The 21,042-nt window shown below is 39.6% G+C and overlaps 1 protein-coding gene across 1 annotated transcript in view; it reads left to right on the top strand.

Moving 5' to 3' along the window:
* Positions 1-641: 641 nt before the first annotated feature.
* The window catches only part of GPM6A (glycoprotein M6A), a 495,836-nt gene continuing 475,435 nt past the window's right edge, over positions 642-21,042 (top strand). Inside the window, exon 1 of the mRNA XM_043970135.1 lies at positions 642-841. Coding sequence (XP_043826070.1) covers positions 838-841 — 4 coding nt within the window. The 5' untranslated portion in view covers positions 642-837. The remainder of the gene's footprint in view (positions 842-21,042) is intronic.

The raw sequence follows: 21,042 nt of genomic DNA, 5'->3' as shown, positions 1-21,042 counted from the left end.
TTTATTATTTACTACCCAAAGGCTGGATAACCACTTACCCTGTGTGGAATTACAGATCTAGGATTTGAAGGGTTCTCAGAGGCAATGGAGTCCACTTTCCTCATTTTACAGATGAGGGAACTGAGGCCCAATGACTTGCCCAGGGTCACCTGGGTAGCAGACACTGGAAATCAGATCCTCTGACTCCAGAGTCATTTCTGCATGTCATCGTGGGGATTCTTTTGTAGTTATGGATTGAAATGGATAGCCTCAGAAATCCCTTCCGATTCTAAAATTCTGTGGGGGATAAAGAAATAGAGGGAAGGGCTTCAAATTGAGGCATCAGTGTTCCCAAATGGGTACATATCCCCGAATGCCACTGCTCTGAAGCCACCACACCCAGACCGGTTGATCCCTTTATCTTTTCTCATCCACAGCTGTATGGAAACTTTGTTACATGGTCACAGTGTGAATGTGTGTCAGGATAAGCAGATGAGTGTAGCGGGGCTGGACTTAGAAATGCTGGTATAAGGGAGAAGTTGAAGGGGGGGGGTGTCTGGGGTGGGAGAAGAGCACAGGGTAGGAGAGAGGAATTACGGGGCGGGGGGATTCCTCTAGTGAGGCAAGGCAGGTGAAAAAGGAGGAGGGGTTTTGTGCGCCCGCCTTTAGTTGACTGACGCCAGAGGGAAATCTCCACTGGGAGGGGAGAGGGGCGTGAGGGTCAGCAGCGAACCCGAGAGCTTGTGTTCCCGGGGAGGGGAGAGCAGCTGGCCGCTCCAAAAACTTCGGTCTGCCACCGCAGCCTGACAATCACATGCTTCAGAGCCCAAGGAGGGAAGGACAGAAAGACTTCGAGCAATGGGTGAGTGGGGGCTTCCGGGGCTCATTGTCCCCGGAGCACAGCGGCGTTAGTGGAATCGATCGCTCGCGTTGGGAATTGGGGGAGCATGGGGCCGGGGGTCAGAAATCGGAGCCTCCTTCCCGGCCGAGTGAGTCCAGCTTGGCCGCCGCCCACTCGTTGCTTCCCCCTGGGTCCTTCTCTGCGACGGTGGGAGTAACACGGGTGCGGGGGTGGAGAGGCAGGGTTGGGGTGGTCTGGAGGCGCCAACGCCCCTCTCTTTCCTAAAGATTCTCGGCCTCCCTCACCGGAGGCGAGAGCAGCCAGATAATAAAGGGGTTCCCGATGGATGGAGCAATACCCAGAGGGCTCGGGGGTGCGTGAAGGGGAGGGTGGGAGGTTACACCTGGACAATCGGCTCGTTGATGGTGGCAAGGTATAGCGACGGGGCCGGCAGGCGAGATCCAGAAGATCCCCCTGGATCAGAAAGAGAACTGGGATCCAGTTCCCTTTTTCACCTGGCCGAAAAGGACTTTCATATCCTAGCTAATGTAGAGGAGAATTCTGATGGAAACTCCATCAAACTTAGAGTTTATGAGAAGTCAACTTGTGTGTTTCAAGGTGTTGTGGGAGGTGGGGCTGAGGGCTCTCTGGCGCCCGTCCAACAGAAGCGCCATGGAACCGAAGGTCTGCAGTCGGAGTCTGGGGGAACAGAGGGTCAATTTCCCCAAACTTTGGAAATTTCAAATGGTGGGTGTCTTGCTCTGGTGACTGCTGGAAATATAGCCCTGTCACAGTTTGAGCCCCAGATTCATTGCCTGAAGGGACAGGTACGAAAAAGAAGGACAAAACAGCTATTTGAACCTGAGAGGGAGGAGGTGGTGTCCAGGAGAAAGTGTGTTTGTTGAGGGGTGGAGTGAGAAAAGGAGGGAACTGCATAGGAGAAAGTATATGGCTTAATCGGTTCAGAATTCCCAGAGTTTACAACAGCCACGTTTCGTGTCCAAGAGATGAGGCTTGAATGCAGGTCTTCTGGCTCCTTGTCCAACGCCATTATCACTACACCACATCTAAGAAACAAACAGTCCTTTAAACACAACAGACTTGTTGGAGGCTTTTCCTCTGCTACACATCTTGTAAATTTTGGCAGGATACATTCTTGTTAGTCATAGGAGTCCAAGGAAAAGGTCTCCGAAAAGCAAACCAAAAATATTTGTTAATTGAGTGGAGTGTGAGTACTGCTAGAATCTGGGCGATGGAGGTCCTTCAGAAGAAACACAACAGAATCTCCTCATTTAACTTGTACCACTTAAAGTACCTTCAAGCAAATCTATCACAGGACTGAGAATCAGGGCGTGCAGGAATTTTGTATTCTTGGGGCCCCAGAAAAGTGGTGGAACATCCCAGGGCCATTGGCTGACAGAGCTGTCAATCAGCACCAACCAACTGCAGTTTTCTTTTGTTGTTATTCCAAGGTTGGCTGACCTGTTGATGATTACTAGTGATAAGACCTCAGGAATGTCACAGGCTATTGGAATGCTCTTCTCTTTATCTAATCCTACTGATTTCTTGCAAGAAGGTCCAGAGTAGCAGGGCTTCTTGTCAAATAACTGGATGCAGATGGTGGAAACTTCTAAATGCCCCTGCTGGGATTACAATCCTGAAATACCAATGAATAAAGATAAATGTTAGGCAGTTAGGTGGCATAGTATCTGCAAAGCTGGAAGTCATGAATCTAGACAGACTCTTACTAGCTGTGTGACCCTGGACAAGTCACTTAACCTCTCTCAGGCTCAGTATCTTCATTTGTAGAAAGGAGATTATAATAGTACCTATTTCCCAGGGTCACTGTGAGGATCAAATGAGAGAAGATACATAAAGAACTTTGCAGAGCTTAAAATGATATGTAAATCTTGTGCCATTATTGTTACTTTTTGTGCATCTTTATGCATTTTAATGAAAATTGTTTAGCGATTTCTGTAGTTCTTGTTCAGCCATTTTCAGTCATGTCTGACTCTTTGTGACCCCATTTGGGGTGTTCTTGGCAAAGATCCCAGAGTGGTTTGCCATTTCCTTCTCCAGCTCATTTTCCAGATGAGGAAACTGACGAAAACAAGCTTAAGTGACTTGCCCAAGGTCTGTGCCCTAGTATCTGAGACTGTATTTGACCTCAAGAAGATGAGTCTTCTGAATCTAGGCCCAAGTTTCTATGCTCTGGGCCACTTAACTGCTACACTTCTTGATACTGGGGCTTCTCAAATTTTTTTCCACTCGTGACCCCTTTTCACTCCAGAAATTTTTATGTGACCCAAAGTATATAGGTATATAAAACAGGTATATATAACCTTTTACTGTGGCCAAAATTTTCTCAACAACCACATTCAGTTATGCAACCCCATAGGGGGTCATGACCAACAATTGAAAAAGCTTTGCTATAGATCCTAGGACAAATGGCCATTGGACCTATATACTGGGATATTGGAAGAAGAGGAAATGAAACTGACAACTGTCAGCATGACTGTCCTGAGTAGAGTTCCTCCTTCTTCTGAATACCTCCAAGTGTCTTCACTGTGTTCTGGGCTCTTGTCCTTTTGTCCATGACACAGAATTGTCCTGTCCCAATTGCAAAACATTAGCAGTGAAGATTGCCTGCCCCACCTCTCACCTCCACCCCCAACCTCAAAAGAGTGGAATATGCTAGACAATAACTAATGCAACAGTAAAGGGATGAAATACAGGTATAGCCCATAGAATGGGTAGAGCTACAGCTGGAATAGTAATAAAAGCTACCATTTATATATTGCTCAACACTTTGCAAAGCATTTTACATATGTTAGCTGGTCTGGTCATTGCAACAAATTATAAAGTGTAAGTTAGGTGTTATCATTAGTCCCATTTTAGAGATAACCTAGTTAGGCTGAGACTTGCCCTGAACCATCCAACTATTTGTGAGGAATAAGAGATTGGGTATGAATTTGAATCAAGGCAACAGGATAAATGAGCCTAGATTTATAACAGCTGGAATTAGGAGCCAGTGTGTCCCCCCCCCCCCTTTTAAGTGATACAATACTATAAAAACACTTTCTCACTTGGCTTCTCTTTCAAAAGACCTTTAAAAATCTTTAAAAGTCAGCAAAAAAAAGGGATGGTGCTTTGTTACCTTTAGAAAGATTTCCAGCAGGAAAAAGGACGGTGCTACAAGCAAAAAAAACGGGGAAAAAGCCGAGTTGATTGCATTAAGAGAAAGCCGTAGAGGGAGCACAAAAACCTTTCATGGACAATCAATGTCAGTAAGCAGGAAGCCATCTTAAACTGGCGGTGTTACAAATGAAATTGATCTTTTAAAGGAAGTCAGTATTACTAAGGCCAACATGGCTGTCCAATCCTGTTTGCCTTGTTTCTGAAACACAAATAGAGCAAATTCTTTGCCTCTTGTTGCCTGGTGGAGAAATGGGGTTGTTAGGGTTAATTGAATATTGTGATAAAAAGAGTAATCAAGAAAACTATGAAGTAGGTGAAGGGAGTCTTAGATGGAAGTAGGGGCATGGAGCCAAGGAAGAATACAAAAGCGTGGAATAGAACCTTGACACAAGTGCCAGGAAGGCTAAACCCCAGAATGAGTTGCCAAATTCAACAAAAAGTGTTTTTTTAAGGTTGGTTGTTTTTTTGGTGGGAGTGGGGGAAATGGAAGGTGGTATGAAGAAGGGTAGGAGACCTGTTGATTGAGATAGATCAGGGTTATTTTAGTGGAGAAATTGGGTCTCCTCAATAGTTCCTTTCCTGATCTGCCTCCTTCAGCAAGGACAGTAGGAGATGATAGTTCAGTGGAAAGATCAAGGATTGATTGGTGCCTGGGGAACTTAGTTCAATTGCTGGCCCTGCCACTTAATAGCCATGTGACTGAGCAAAGTCTTATCTTTGACTCTTTGGGCCTCAGTTCCTCATGAGTAAAATAGGAGGATGGATCCTCCCAGTTCTAAATCTATCACTCCATAATCTCCAGATTTCCAGAAGTAGTAAGAACACACGGTCAGTAGGACATTTATGGCAAAGATAGGTGTTTATAGATAAAAAGGGCACTTGCTAACTCTAAATTATAGAATCTAATTATACTGGTTTTCATGTATTTGGACACTACTGCTACAGTATTGTAGCAGCATATATTCCTGATATACCACCTTCTGATAGATAATTGGACCATCAATTTAAGAGTTGCAAGAAATCCAGTTCAACCCCCTCCATAGGTTTATCATTGTAAGTTAAAATATCTACCAGTCAAAAAAGTGAAATATTTTGTGGTAACCTAGGATAACTCCTCAAATGTTGTTATTTGTACTTGATTACTTTCAATTAGGAATTCTGCTTGTTTAATAGGTATAGATTAATCCATTGTATTCCTCCATATATACGACCCAATTAAAAAAACACTCCCCAAAACTTTTTTTAAAAAGTAAGTTAACAATTTACTGGCTTTAACTGATATATTAGAGATGAATCTTATTTACATTTGACTCCCTTTTCTGTTGTACAAAGCTCTATTTTAGGCAATTGGGGGAAGGGGAAGGGTTTGAAAAGGAAAATGAAGTTAAATGAAATGAGTTTAACTCTAAGCACAGAATTAGCTTGGCACCAGCATCTTAGCTGAATTTTTTTAGGGCACTGTGAAGCATGTTAATTCTCTTCTTTTGTTTCAAGCAGTTTGATTTTGAGGTCAGCTTAGTTTCAGATGCTAAGGAGACATGGAAATAAGGTTCGACATGGCGAAGCTGTGTTACTGAAATTTCAAAAGGACCATCAAAGAAAAGCAAATCTCCAAAGCATTTAATACCAAACTGGAGTATATTTTACTAATAGAAATGGTGGCAGAGAAAATTAGAAAACTAGACAATTCAGAAGGTACTTCCCCCCACCTTTATTCCTTCTGTTTAATCTCAGATAAACCAATGCTCATATGTTTTACCTGTCTTGTCCTTGAAAAATGTCACTTTGCTGGTTTTGCAAGATTTATTATACTCCGTGTAGCCTCTGCTTCCTTCAGCTCTGTCATTTGGCCTTAAAACCAATGCATTACACCTATGTTTTCCTTTCTTAACTTACAGGTCCCCCTTTTAGCCTTTTCACTTTATCTCAGCCTGGTAAATTTTCATTTGGCCTTCATTTGGAGTTTATGCAGGGCCTAAAACTAATGATGGCACATGAGGTGCATTTTGGGATCACCATTATCACCTTTTAGGATGCCTGAATGGTACATGCTCATTGAGATTCAACACATTTTTTTTTAAAGTGTGTGTGTTGGGGGATGGAGGTTGCCCACCCTCAAGCAAAGACTGCCTACCTATTTGTCCAGATGTTGTTTCATGGGGAAGTAGATATTCCTTTACAGGTGCCATTTGGACTTTCTGGTCACTGAGGTTCATCTAACTTTGAGATTCTGTGACCTGAAGATTTTTATAAAATAGAAAGCTAACAAAAATGATAGATTCTTTTGGTTGGACTTGAGCATTATTCAGATGACAGTAAATATGAATTTACTTTTTCTGGTTGATGGGTGATGGAGAAAGAATGATTCAATATAGGACATTTTTATGTTTTTCTAATAGAAGAATTTAGACTTCTACGGTCAAGTCAAGTCAAGTCAACAATTATTTATTAAGCACCTCGTTTGTGCCAGGCAATGTACAAAGTGCTGGGGATAGAAAGAAAAGTAAAAAACAGTCTCTTCTCTCAAGTAACTCAGTCTAATTTGGGAAGACTATGCAAACATCTATGAATAAACAGTATATAGACGGGATAAATTAAAGATAATCTCAGAAAGAAGGCACTACAGTCCTCAAAAATCCAAAAATTTGGATTGACGTGAATTTTCAAGCACTGCTGTTCTTTTTTTACTGCCCTGTCAGTAGGATCTGAACAGGAATTTGAAATCTTGATTTAACTGAGTCAACAGTAGTGACAATAAAGCAACAGCTGATGTTTAGTGTTGTTTTAAGATTTGCACACTGCTTTGGTACAGTGTCTCATTTGAACCTCACAGCAATTCTATGAAGCAGTTACTATTTTCCCCATTTTATGGAAGAGAAAACTGAAGAGGGGAGATACTAAGTGACTTGCTCCAGGTCACACAGATTGTAAGTGTTCTTTAGATTCATGATTCTGCAGTTCTTTATCTGAGGCAGGATCTGAACCCAACCCTTCCTGATTCTAGAGTACAGGACTCTATCCATTCTACCTGTTGATTAATGATAATAATAGCTAACTTTTATGTATCTGGTTGCAGTGCACAGTAGGTCTTTGTTTTAGAGGTCTTGAGTTAGTTTCTGGGCAAAGGGCCAACATTTTGATGTAACCTGCCTTCAGGACTGAAAAATAAATGGAGTTTGCCATCAAGTGATAAACTGCCTTGTCAACCCAGTAGAGTGCATGGAGGAGATAGAATTTTACTGCCATAGTGATCAGTAAGTACAGGAAAGGACTGAAAGGAGTAGGGCCATAGGTGATCCAAGGACTTGGTGAGCGCATGAGATGAAGGGAAAACTGACCAAGTGGGAAGCTGAATGAAAGACCTATAGTATAGAGGTGACTTAGTGCAAGGGCCAGTGGGAAGTAAGATATCTAAGAGCATGGATTTTTCAATTTTTTTTCTTTGTATTTCTAGCATATAGGATGGTGCCTCACCCATAATACTTATTTATTATAAGCTCATTGAGAGCATGGGATATTCCTTTTTCGTCTTTGTGCCAATGATGCATAACACTTTCTTGCATCTAGTAGATGGCTGATAAATGCTTATTGATTGATTAATAAATGTTGTATTGCATAGTATTGGATATGTAGTGAAGAGGAAGTCAGAGTCAAGGAGAAGAGTAGATGGTGGGCATCGAGAGAAGGAGGTGAGTAGAGATCTATCTCACCATTTTGCCAAGATCCAGGCATCTGATTTTGCCATTCTTTAGATTTCTTTCTCAACAAACATGTATGAAGCACCCAGTGATGCCTCTCCTCAATCCTGATTTGGAACTTCAGCTATCTGAGTAATCTGTTTTAGGATTCCTTTTCCATGATGTCTGCATTCTCTTTCCCTTTTCAACTGGATAATGAAACCACTTCTGTACTGGCTGACACTCCTCAGCATTAGTTTTTGCCTCCCTTCCTTCTGAACACTCTTCTGGGAGAGGGCAGGATTTCCCTTTCCGTTGCTGGCTAATTTCTAGCAGGCAGGCATTGGGGACTCCCTCCAAAACTGAATCTGGAAGAACTGGGTAGCTAAAATCTGAAGATGAACCTGCCACTGTCCTGGTGAATCTATGTCTGATAGCACACACACACACACACACACACACACACTTAATTGTATTAACTGGGAACTTCAGTTTACCAGGGTAGACATAATTAAAGCAGTGTTGTAATAGAAAACCTTGATTTGTAGCCCTGGCTAAGTCATTTAACCTTTCAATGTCTCAGACAACTGTTTATAAGTTTCAGAAGAGTTGTAGATTGGTATTGGTGAAAGGAGATTCCTCATGAAGAGTTCTCTTTACCATTGTAATAACAAGACTGGGCCAGAAGACCCAGTAAAAAAGGAATCATGAACATACAGTGGGTAAGAGTCTACTTCATGGAAGTGAGAGACAGAATTTGAAGTATTTATTGCTGTTGAATTCAAGTAGCAAAATTAAAATCCTCAATACACTTTATATTCAATTAATTTAATTTCAGGGTATTAGATGATCAGGGCTGATACTTCAAGCTAATTAAGCTTCCCTCCTATTATGTAAATTATCACTAAGATAAGACATTAGTAACTGTAGTGCAAAGATGGAAGAAAATTTTTACATTAAGATGTTTTTGTTAGATTAACAGAATTTCTATCTTCATAATATTCTTTTGCAAGTTTCCTAACTGTCCCCATGTGGGGCAGTGGATGGAGCACTGACCCTGAAATTGGGAGGACCTGAGTTCAAATCTCAGCTAAGGTCACACTAGCAGTGGCCATATTCAGTCCTCCTGATATATATCTTGCCACTGGACCCAGTTGGCTCTGGAGGAGAGAGTGAGGTTGGTAACCTTGCATAGCCCTGCCTCTCTCTCTCTCTTTTTTTTTTTGTGTGTGTGGTTTTTTTTGTGTGTGTGTGTGTTTGTTTTTTTGTTTTGCAGAGCAATGAGGGTTAAGTCACACAGCTAGTAAGTGTCAAGTGTCTGAGGCGGGATTTGAACTCAGGTAGTCCTGCATCCAGGGCCGGTGCTTTATCCACTGTGCCACCTAGCTGCCCCTAGCCCTGCCTCTCTTAAATCCAATTCAGTGCAAGTCATGACATCATCCCAATGTCCTCTTTAAGAACAAAGGACCAACAACAACTTTCTCCAGGCATTTTCCAAAGTTAGGCTGGTGGAGTGCACTGCAGGCAGTTTATTTACAATACTTAGCCCCATTATTTCAACTTTGCCCTTTGCTAGTAGACAACAGACTACTAGTAAACTCTATCATTTAGCATGTTCATATTGTCTCTGGGCATGGTTAAATACAGACTTGCTTTCAAGTAGAATATAATGCAGTGTATTGGCTTATTTCCCTGGGTCTTGTGTTTTGGAGATGCTGGTTCTTTAAGAGGAAAAAAACCCACATCAAATATTCAGAAGAGAAATACTGACAGAACATTGTTGTTACATATTTCTAAAGATGAGTATAAATAATTTCAAAATTATCTTTGAATAACCCCTTTATTTTTAGGATTATGGTATAGCTTTTAGCTTAGAATAAAAATAAATATGGATAATGCAAATACCTTGTTAGTGGAGCCATGGGTTGGTTGGTCCAATCATTGTGGTCAATTTGAAATTAACATTAAAAAATTGGTCATAACCATTGACCCAGCAATCTTACTACTAGGCATATGCTTCAAAGAGGTCAAGGACCGAAACATACCTCCAATATGTGCAAAAATACCCGTAGCAGAGGGGCAGCTAGATAGTGCAGTGGTTAAAGTACTGGCCTTGGATTCAGGAGGACCTGAGCTCAAATCCAGACTCAGACACTTGATACTTACTATAGCTGTGTGACCCTGGGCAAATCACTTAACCCTCATTGCCCTGCAAAAATAAAAAATAAATAGATAAAATACCTATAGCAACACTTTATTGTCATATTATGTAGGGCACTGAACTTGGAGTCAAATAGTCTTGAGTTTAATTCCTGGGTCAGACCCTGGGACAGTCAGTTACTCTCTCTGTGCCTCAAGTTACTTCATCTATAAAATGAGAGAAGTTGGACTCAGTGTCCTCTATAAGTCTTTTTCAGATTTAAAACCAGAATCCTATTGTTATTTTACTGGTGAATGACTAGACAAGTTGTGGTATATGACTGTAAAGCAGTGTATTGTGCATTAAGAAATGATGGGATAGAGACTGAATTTGTGATCTCATTAATATAGGGGTGAGAAGATTCTGTCTACCAGCATAGGTTGGCTCATTCTTTGTAATTTATAGTTTTAGAGGGTTGCTTAGGGCACTGAGAGATTGTGTCTTGTCTAGAGTCATAAAGCCAGTATTGATCAGAGGTGACACGTGAACCCAAGTCTTGCTTGGTTTTAAGTAGTTCTCTCTATCTATTAAGCCACATTGCTTCTCTGGATGAACAAGAAGAAGATGAATGAGAAGTGATCAATAAAAGTAATTCAGAAAAAGGTGAGATTTGTATGAACTGATGTAGAGTGAAATAAGCAGAACCAGGAGAATAATATTCACAGTGAATGTGTGAATGTAAATGAAAAGATCATGAAAAGGAAGTTGATCTCTGAGAAAATGAATAGCCCATAGTGGTTAAAGAGAACAGATAATGAAGGTGGAGGCTACCAGGGTAAATTGTGGTATATATTATCAGATGATGTCACTGGATCAATGGTTTTTGCTTTGTTGTTTTTGTTTGCTAAAAGGAAGGGTACAATTCTGGAAAGGAGAATGACAGAAATAGTGATGTAAAAACAAAAGGTTTTGTGGTAGCAAAGAATTAGAAATTGAGGAGATGCCCATGGATTGGGGAATGGCTGAACAAGTTGTGGTATATAAATTTAATGGAACACTATTGTGTTATAAGAAATGATAAGCAGATGGATTTCAGAAAAACCTGGAAAGACTTAGATGAATTGATGCTGAGTGAAATGAGCAGAAACAAGACAACATTGTACACAGTATCAACAACATTTTGTGGTGATCAGCTGTGATGCACTTGGCTCTTCTCAGCAATTCAATGATCCAAGACAATGCCAAAAGACTTATGGTGCAAAATGCTCTCCACATTCAGAAAAAGAACTATGGAGTCTGAATGCACATCGAAGCATACTATTTTCACTTTGGTTGTTGCTGTTTTATTACTTTCTTATTTATTTTTTCTTACATTTCCCCCCCTTTTGTTTTGATTAATGTGGAAATATGTTTAATCTGATTGTAATGTATAACCTATATCAAATTGCTTCCTGACTTCGGGAGGGGGAAGGGAAGGGAGGATGGGAGAAAAATTTGGAACTCCAAAAATATCTTTATATGTAATTGAGAAAAATTAAAATAAATAAAAAAAACAAAATTCACTATAAAAACAAAAGGAATCAATAAAATTTATTTTTTAAAAAAAGTAAGAATAATGGATAAATAAAATAAAGATGCATCTCTCAGTCAATCAGTAAGCATTCATTAAGCATTTACTATGTATCGGGTACCCTGTTTAAGTGCTAGAGATACAAAGAAAGACAAAACACAATCTTTGCCCTCAAGGAATTCACGATCTAAAGGAAGAAACAACAAGCAAACAAACATATGCAAACAAGCTGTATACAAGATAAATTATATAAATCATAAATACAGGAAATGATTAACAGAGGTCAAGAGTTAGAATAAAGTAGGGTTGGGACAGGCTTCCTGTAGAAGGTGGGATTGTAGTTGGATCCTGAAGGAATCCGTGGAAGGCAGGACGTGGAGTGGGAGAGTATTCCAGGCGTGGGAAGGCAGCTTGAGGAAATGCCTACAGGGGAGAAATGGATGGTCTTGTTCTTGGAATTGTAAAGAGGCCAGTGTCACTGGATAGTATTGTGCTTGGTTGGGGTTATGGCCATAAAAAACCACTGGAATTTGTTAAGTATAGGGAGTGACATGATCAGACCTGTGCTTTACAAACTTCTTACAAGCTTGTTTCTAGCCATGGGGAGAAGGGCTCCTCAAGGCATTTATTCACTCACTGTGGCTCCTTGACCACGGTCAGCAGCTGATCACTAGTGAGTTCTCAGGTCCAATCCAATCCAACAAACCTATAGGTATATTCACCTAGTGAAACATACTCCTGAAGAAATTTTTTATGGACAGTGACAAGACAGTTCATCTTCTAAAAAAAAAGTAAACAGTACATATTTGTTCATAACAAATGGAAAGACAAATTTAAACAAAGAGAGATGATTCTATGTAAGGAGGGAAAAAAAAATCTAACGAAGTGTTTATCAGACTAAGTGCACAGATCATGGATAATTGGTTCCTTAGATCTAACTGAATTAGGGAGCATACAAAGTAGTGCTCATTAGTGCTATCAATGAGTTTTATTTAATCTAATGGACCTCCCTTTAGATAATGTGACAAATGAGTCCCTAGTTAAACTGAGAGGTATGGTGATTTTTAAGTTCAACAAATCACTGAATGTTTTTTTTTTTTTAACTATTTAAGAGAGGTACCTATATGAGTTTCTTCAGTACTTCATTGACTAATTATTGTCAGCCTTTTTGAGATCTGTGATAAATATGGAGTTGAATAGTAGCAAAGAATATTTGTTTTCTTCATTTTACTCTTAAATCAACATAATATTTATTAAGCATCTACTATATTACTTATACCTTGTTCAACCTTGTGGCAACAAGGAATACATAAAAGACATAGTTCTTGCCCTCAAGGTGTTTATAACTTTAATGCTATTCAATTAATTTGAATTAAATTTGAAAATTTTAAATGCCTACTATGCGCTCTGCATTGTGCTAGAACCCAGGACTATAAAGACAAAAATGAGAGTCTCTGCCTTCAGGAAACATACGTTCTTCTAGGGGAAGAGTAGGGAAATATACAGAAAAGTAAATGCAAAATGTATACAATTTGAATACAAAGTAGTTATGGGGTAGCAGGCAGTGAGGTGGTACAGTGGATAGAGTGCCTAGCATTAGGAAAACCTGAGTTCAAATCCCACCTCAAACACTTACTGGCTGGGTAACTCTGAGCAAGTCACTTAACCCTGTTTTCCTCAATTTCCTCATCTGGAAAATAAACTGGAGAAGGAAATGGCAAACCATTCCAGTATCTTTACCATGAGAACCTCAAATGGGGTCATGAAGAGTCACTGAAAATAGTCTGGAGAGTTAAACGAAAATCTGGGAAAGGAATGAAGTATTAAATTGGGTATAATTAAGTACTAAAAATATGTATACAGACAAGACAGAAATTAAATATTCTGAAGTGCCAAAGTATATGTATAGACAGTAGTTGCTATGAGTGAGTTAGTAAAGGAAAGTTGAATGTTACCAGGGAAAGTATTTTGGAGTAGATTGGAAGTGAATCTTAAACAGCACTTAAAAGATTGATTGGATTTGGAAAGGGAGAAAGAATGGGGGATGATGTGAGGAAAGGTGGAATGAGCCTGGTGTGTGTTGAGGTCAGTGATAGACTGGCCCAGATAGAGATCCATAAATAGGAGCAGATTTGTGGATGAGAGATAAGTGGAGCAAGATTGTGGAAGGCCTTCTGTGCCAGGCTAAGGGCTTTGGATGGGATCAAACACAGATAGTCCGAAATCACCATCAATTCTTGAGCACCTAAGTGGTAAGATGAAAGGTATTTTAGGTAAATTAGCGTGCCTCAGTGCTAAGCAGGATGACTTTGATGTGAGAGATGTTGGATGCAGATAGAGAAGTGAGTATTTTATTGAAATAGCCTAGAAATAGGGCAATGATGGTTTGTACTAAATTCCATGTGAGTAGAAATGGAAGGGGAAGGATAAATATGTGGGATGAAGCGACTTCACGACCTTCTGGGTCATCTCATCCAGAAAAATCCATTGAATGAATGAATGAATCAATGAATAAAAGAGGGGAAAAAAACCCCAACAAAACTTAAGTGTTTTATGTGTGCCAGGCTCTGTGCTAAAACCTGGGAGTACAGATGTAAGAAAGTAGGGCAGTGACTGCCCTCAAGGATTTCATATTCTAATTGGGGCAGACAACATAGCCCTCATTCCCTTGGTTCTAGGAAGGTGGGAAGAGAATGAAGGGACCAGGTGCATGGTGTGGAAATGCCCAGGAAGTGGTGTGGTGGCCTGGTTCTGGGCAAGATAAGGCAACAACCCCCCATCGGAGCTCAGAGATTTGATGATTTTTGAATCATCACTTTCAATGAGCTTGGTGGGAGGATAGCTGAGGATAGCTGAGGATAGATGATAACAAACATTTAAACTGTTAAATGTATAAAGAATCATACTAGGTACCAGGAATAAAAAAAGACAAAAATTAAGCCATCCCTACTTGTTTCTTATTTGTTTGCTTATTTATTGGCTGGTCCATTTTTTTAATCTATAAGAATTTCCTTCTGATGAAAGCTGCTTCATCAGCTAAGTAAACTATCTTAAATGGCAGAATCAGTATAGTGCGGTTTCCCATTTGGTCACTGTTAACTCTTCCCCCTTGGAGAGACATGAAGTTATTGCAAGGAGTCTTCAAGATCCCCAGGAGATCATGCCATATGAGAAGTGATTGAAAGAACTACTGGGGGGGCAGCTAGGTGGTGCAGTGGATAGAGCACCAGCCCTGGAGTCAGGAGGAACTGAGTTCAAATCCGGCCTCAGACACTTAACACTCACTAGCTGTGTGACCCTAGGCAAGTCACTTAACCCCAATTGCCTCGCCAAAATATAAAATAAAATTAAAAAAAAAAGAACTACTGGGGTTTAATCCTACAGATCAGAAGATATAGTGAAAACAGGATAACTATCTGAAGGACTATCACGTGGAAGAGAGAGAAGAAGTGCTCTCCTTAGCCTTGTCGGGAGTGGGAATGGGCTGGGGAGGAGGTGGATCAGAATTAGGAATATTGGGTGGAAGTCGAAAAGAGGAAAATTGTGGTTTGATGTGAAAAACAGTTGTCTAACAATGAACTGGTTTGCCGCATTTCCGGATCAATTTAAAAGTAGCATCACCCATGTGGAAAACGGTGAGGACCTGTTTTGCAGAAGCAGACTCTTGCATCTTCCACATAAGTGACATCATCTTAGGTAATCTGGGCATTTGCCAAACCCCCATTTTATCTGCAAGAGTGGACTGGGTTAGGTGACTCTTCTTGTGTATGTTGTAGAGGGGATTCAGAGCTATGTGGATCCATGAGCAAATCCATAGATAAGTAAAAAGTGCCTTGTATAGGTGAAACAAATGTTTTGCACACACACACATATATGCACACATATACACATATATGTTTTCCAATGTGTGTAGCTGCTGTTATGAACCCAATACAGATTCATTCAGAAGTGTTACTGTCAGTCAATAAACATTTATTAAGGGGTAGACAACTAGGTGGTGTAGTGGATAGGACACTGGGCCTGGAGCTGGATGATCTGAGATCAAATCTGACCTCAGACACTTACTAGCTGTGTGACCTTGGGCAAGTCACTTAACCCCTATTTGCCTCAGTTTCTCATCTGTAAAATGGGGATATATTGGAGAAGGTGAATGAGGTGGAGTTCCTAGCTTGATGGCATCTTACCAAATCATAAGGTGTTTCCAGTAATGAGCTTCCTGGGTTATGATGGAAAAATCATAGAAACCTCAAAGTGGTGCAGCTAAGTGAGAACTGAATGACTGAATTCAACATAGTTTCTTCTCATAATTATTTAATCAACAGATACTCATAATACAATTGCTATTGTGCTAGGGCCACAACATTTTTTGTCATTAAAAAGTTGTTTGTCCTTCATTCTCGAAGAGAAGTAGTCACAAACTATTGGGATTCCCAGTAGAGAGAAAAAAAAAAATTACTAGACTGGAAATTAAGGGATGTTGTTTTGGGTTCGGTCTTGGCCGCTTATTACTTGTGTTGTGACCTTGAGCAAATCATTTAGCAACTCAGTTTCCTCATCAGTTAAATGACCCGACTATGTAAGCTATTTAAGGCCCCTTTTAGCTTTGTAATTTCTATTTCTTAAAAATCCACCTGAGTCTGTAAGTTATATTCAGTGTAAGATGGTATTTTCCCCCTCCCTATTTGGGCATATTAAAACTATCAAAAACATTATTAAAACATACAAGAAAGATGGTGGGAAAAATTAATTGAAAATTCTGAATAAAACAAAGGAAAATTTGCCGTCAGCTTTCAAATTCTGTTTTGTCTAATGACTTCTGAGGTCAGGGACCATATTTTGGAAATGAATTTTGTCCATCTGTAAGTATATAGTTTCCTGTGCTTGGGGTGACTGGGCCTATTTCTATGTAATCGCTAATAAAGTGGTCTGGTATTAGTGTTTTACCCCCTAATTTGATAATAAATCTTTCAGATTCTTAACTATACTTCATTGAAGTTCTAGGAGGGAAAACACATAAAAGAAAGATAATTAAGAGCCCAGGGTATATTAATTATTAAGTACCACAAATGTTTTGGCAGCATCATTAAGTAATTGATGATGATGTCTGTTGCTTTTTAAAAGCTACTTTAACAAAGTGTAACAACATCAGAATTTTCTTTTTCCGCTACATGCTGTTTTGTTGTTCAAATCATTTCAGTCATGACTGACTTTTTGTGACCACATTTGGATTTTCTTGGAAAAGACACTGAAGTGGTTTGCAATTTCCTTCTCCGGCTCATTTTCTAGATGAGGAAACTAAGAAAAATAGGGTTAAGTAATTTGTCCACAGTCACATACCTAGTAAGTGTCTTAGGCCAGACTTAAACTCAGGAAGATGAGTCTTCCTGACTTGAAGCTGGGAACTCTATCCACTGCGTCATCTAGCTGGTCCCTTCCACTGTACCACCCTCAAGTTTTTCAGGGAAAGAAAATCTTCTATTTTTTTTCTATCTTTTCTCTCCTGTATAAAAATTATAACATATAATTATGCTTTATGTGTCACCAGGGATAGGCATTTAATTTTTAAAATTTTAATTGAATTATAAATCTGTTTGGTAAGTAACTCTCTAGGCTCACAAGTTGCTTACTGACTTTGCTTACTGACTTTATGGGAACTGAATGGAAAGGAGTAATAAAATGTTTTGTATTAAAACAAATTGGGGCAGCTAGGAGGGCGAAGTGGATAAAGCACCGGCCCTGGATTCAAAGGACCTGAGTTCAAATCTGGACCCAGATACTTGACACTAGCTGTGTGACCCTGGGCAGGTCACTTAACCCTCATTCCCCCCCCCCCCAAAAAAAAATTTGAACCTGTAGAAATAAAAGTAAAGGTCCGAAAGTGTTACTGAATTAAAAACAATAACAACAACATAGTAGATGTGTTCTTTTTTTAATTAACATTTTTTCAGTCAATGAAAATCTGTCTTCCCTTTCTCTCTCTCCCTCCCTCCTGTCCTCTGCCCACTTCTGAGAAAGCAAGAAAAATGAAAACCTGTCACAAACATGCATAATCAAACAAAACACATTCCTTCGTTGGCATTCTGAGCCCATCATCTTTTTATCCATAGGTAGGTAGCATGTTTCATCATGAGTTCTCTGGAACTGGTTGGTCAGAGTTCCTAAAGATTCAGAGGTCCGAACTCTTCCAAAATGGTTTGTCTTTAAAATATTGCCATTCTGTAAAATTGCTTTCATTCTGTTCACTTCACTCTGCATCAGTTCATGTAGGTCTTCCCATGTTTCTCTGAAAATCATCCCTTTCATCATTTCTTTTTTTTTTTTTTAGGGCAATGAGGGTTAAGTGACTTGCCCAGGGTCCCACAGCTAGTAAGTGTCAAGTGTCTGAGGTCAGATTTAAACTCAGGTCCTCCTGACTCCAGAGCTGGTGCTTTATCCACTGTGCCACCTAGCTGCCCCCTTTCATCATTTCTTATAGTGCAATAATATTCCATCATATTCATGTACACTAAGTTGTTCAGTTATACTCTAGTTGATGGACAAACCCTTCGTCCTCAATCCTTCTCCATCACAAAAGAACTGCTATAAACATTTGTGTACATATGGATCTTTTCCTTGTATTTTAACCTCTTTGGGATATAGTCATAGTAGTGGTATTGCTGGGCATGCCTGGTTTAATAGCTTTTGGGGGGATGGTTCCAAATTGCTTTCTGGATTTGCTGGGTGTATACACTGTCCTAAGAGGATGAGGACAAGAATCATACAGGGTAAAAAGGCGTAATAGTGGGAATAAGAAGAACCCAATTCATGTGAAAGAACATTAGAAGAACTGTTTTCAGATACAACCTACCAGCTGTATGATTGTGGACAAGGAAATAGCAACAACAACATCTGTCTGGTAATTTAAGGTTTACAAAATACTTCACATTTATCATTTAATTTGATCAAGCAATCCTGTGAGGTAGCTATTTTTCCATCCTCATATACAGATGAAGAAACCGAGGCTAAGAGAGAGGTGAAGTGACTTATCCAAGGTCACACAGCTACTAAATGCCTGAGGTGAGATTCTAACTGAGGTCCTCCTGACTACCCAGTCCCACGCTCTATTCACTATGCCACCCATCTGTCTTTCCTTGCTTGAAAATGAGGATATTGGACTCCTTCCAGTCCTGAATCTATGAAAACTCTACCTATCAACATATTTAAGGGAAAGCTGATGATTTCATTATAAAATGAAAACAATAATAATAAGTTTCAAAATAAAAATACTAGAAACTCTGGTGAGTTTATGGCATTTCAGTAAACTCTAGACTTAACAAATTCTGTAACAGGAGCAACATCTACAGGACAACATCCCTTCAACCTCCCGGACACATGGGTCAGACTAGATTTTCTCTAAAAGCAGGGATTTCATTGGCCTTGGGGTGGGGTGGGGGGAGTGCCTAAGCTTTATCTCCTTTACATATGGTAGCTTCTTGGCAGCTTGGTCAACTAGGGGCCTAAAAAAAGTCTTGTCCACATGGGTAGGATAGATAACTGAAGACCACAGAAATCACTATACACACATATACACATATGCACACATATATGCTAATATATACGAATACATATACTAATATATATTAATATATACACATACCTATACATACATACATGTATATCTACATACCATATATGTATGTGCATCTGTGTAGTATATATGTGTATATATACATGAGCATATGTATGTATACACACTAGCATATGTGTGTATATTACTAACCGATCAGAGTACACTTTTCTTTCCCCTTAGTAGATTGTCCAATCAGACAACAGCAGGAAGTCTTTTTTAAAATAATTCTTCTCAGCTATGTTTATTGTCATCTGCTACCCAAGTCCTTCCTTCCAGAGACTTTTTAAAGGGGCTCTTAGGAGATTTGAAGTTAATATCCCAAACTTGCCTGTTCTAGATAGCTGTTAATTCTTTAGGTACTCATTTTGCTCTTCTGCTTCTGTTTAGCACAGTGTCTGGCACATAGTAAGTACTTAATAAATGCTTGTTGACTTGATTTAACATATTCTTAACTAGTTCCATTTTGGGAAATCGAGCTGAGGGAAGAGAAGAGGGCCGTTGACACACACTGGAGAGGGCGTTACCTTTAGCAAGATAAGAACAGTCAATGTTATTAGAAGGGATCTTGGATATCATATGGTCCAACTTCCTTCACTCCAATGCAGGAATCCTTCTAAAGCAGGCGTTCTCAACCTAAAGGTCATGGACAGATTTCAAGGGATTTGTCAATTTGGATGGGAAAAAAAATTACATCTTTATTTCAACAGAGTTGGTTTCCTTCTGTATTTTATTTTGTGCATTTAAAACCATTATTCTGAGAAGGGGTTCTATATAAAAATGTTATATACAAAAAAGTGTTGTATAATACATAATGTATACCGGAAAGTGTGATATATACATATAAAAGCATCATATAAAAATCACTGCAATGTAAAAAACATCAATGAAACTTATAAAAAAAGTGTTACAGATAAATAACAGAAAAAGCATTTGTTGACTTAAGAACATTACAATCATATCTCACTATTTTGTTTCCATGCATTTTCTTTTTTCTTTCCATTTTTATTATCGCTGGAATCCATACTTACTGAGTATTATTGTTTTCATTTTACAATGAAATCATCAGCTTTCCCTTAAATATGTTGATAGGTAGAGTTTTCAAAGATTCAGGACTGGAGGGAGCTTGGATAAGGATAACACTTAAACCACTTTCTACATATCTTTGCCTGCATCACACTTGTCAAATTTAATTTTGCTATTTCTTCATGTACCTTTAGAAGTATGGTGAGTAAAACTGTATGTGGTCATCCTATTTCTGTCCCAAGTGTAGGGAAAATTAGCTGGGGTTTATCATATATTTATTACTTAGACATTAGAGGCTTACTGCACCAGTTTTGGGGCATTAAGCATTTATTAAAGTATATTAAATATTAGTAAAGAGAGCGCACATGGCTCTGAAAGATAAGAAAGCCTCGCTAGGAAAGAGAAGACAGAGAAAAGAGAAAATGGGGAAGCTCAGTGGGCTGCATCTATGCTCACCAAGTTCCCAGGCTGAAAAGAGCCGGTGTCTGTGTAAGCTTGCAGCGGGCAGGAGCAGAGCCTGCCCATACACATTGTTCAAAGCTAATTGGCTAGCATTATTGAAATCTATTGGTTCACTGGATTTGAGGGTGGTTTGGCCAAGTTGTGCTGATGTCAGAGCCCAGAAAATGGATCATCTGTCAGGAACAAGGCTTTCAGGTGGGTGTGGTTTTGAGTCAGGTAACTTCCTGACTCTGGGCTGACCTTAAGAAAGGTCAGGCCAGGCTCTCTCATCAGGGGTCTCTAGAAGTCCCCAGACCCCTATTATTAATAATTTTCTCATGAAAGAAAACACATGAAAGTTATAGTGATAGCGGAATGCATGCCCTACTGTGTCCCAGGTTTTTAATAAAGTGCCTTCAGATTTTGAGTAGGTGATTAGGAGCAAGGGCAGGTAGGTGGCACAGTGGATAGAGCACTAGTCTTGGAATCAGGAAGACTTATTTTCATCAGTTCAAATCTAGCCTCAGACACTTACTAGCTGTATTACCCTGGGCAGGTCACTTC

This window comes from Dromiciops gliroides, chromosome 6 (genome assembly GCF_019393635.1).
Source record: "Dromiciops gliroides isolate mDroGli1 chromosome 6, mDroGli1.pri, whole genome shotgun sequence".
In the NCBI taxonomy this organism is placed as follows: domain Eukaryota; kingdom Metazoa; phylum Chordata; class Mammalia; order Microbiotheria; family Microbiotheriidae; genus Dromiciops; species Dromiciops gliroides.
The sequence above is the reverse complement of the archived record's forward strand: the minus strand, read 5'-3'. Positions and strand labels throughout refer to the sequence as shown.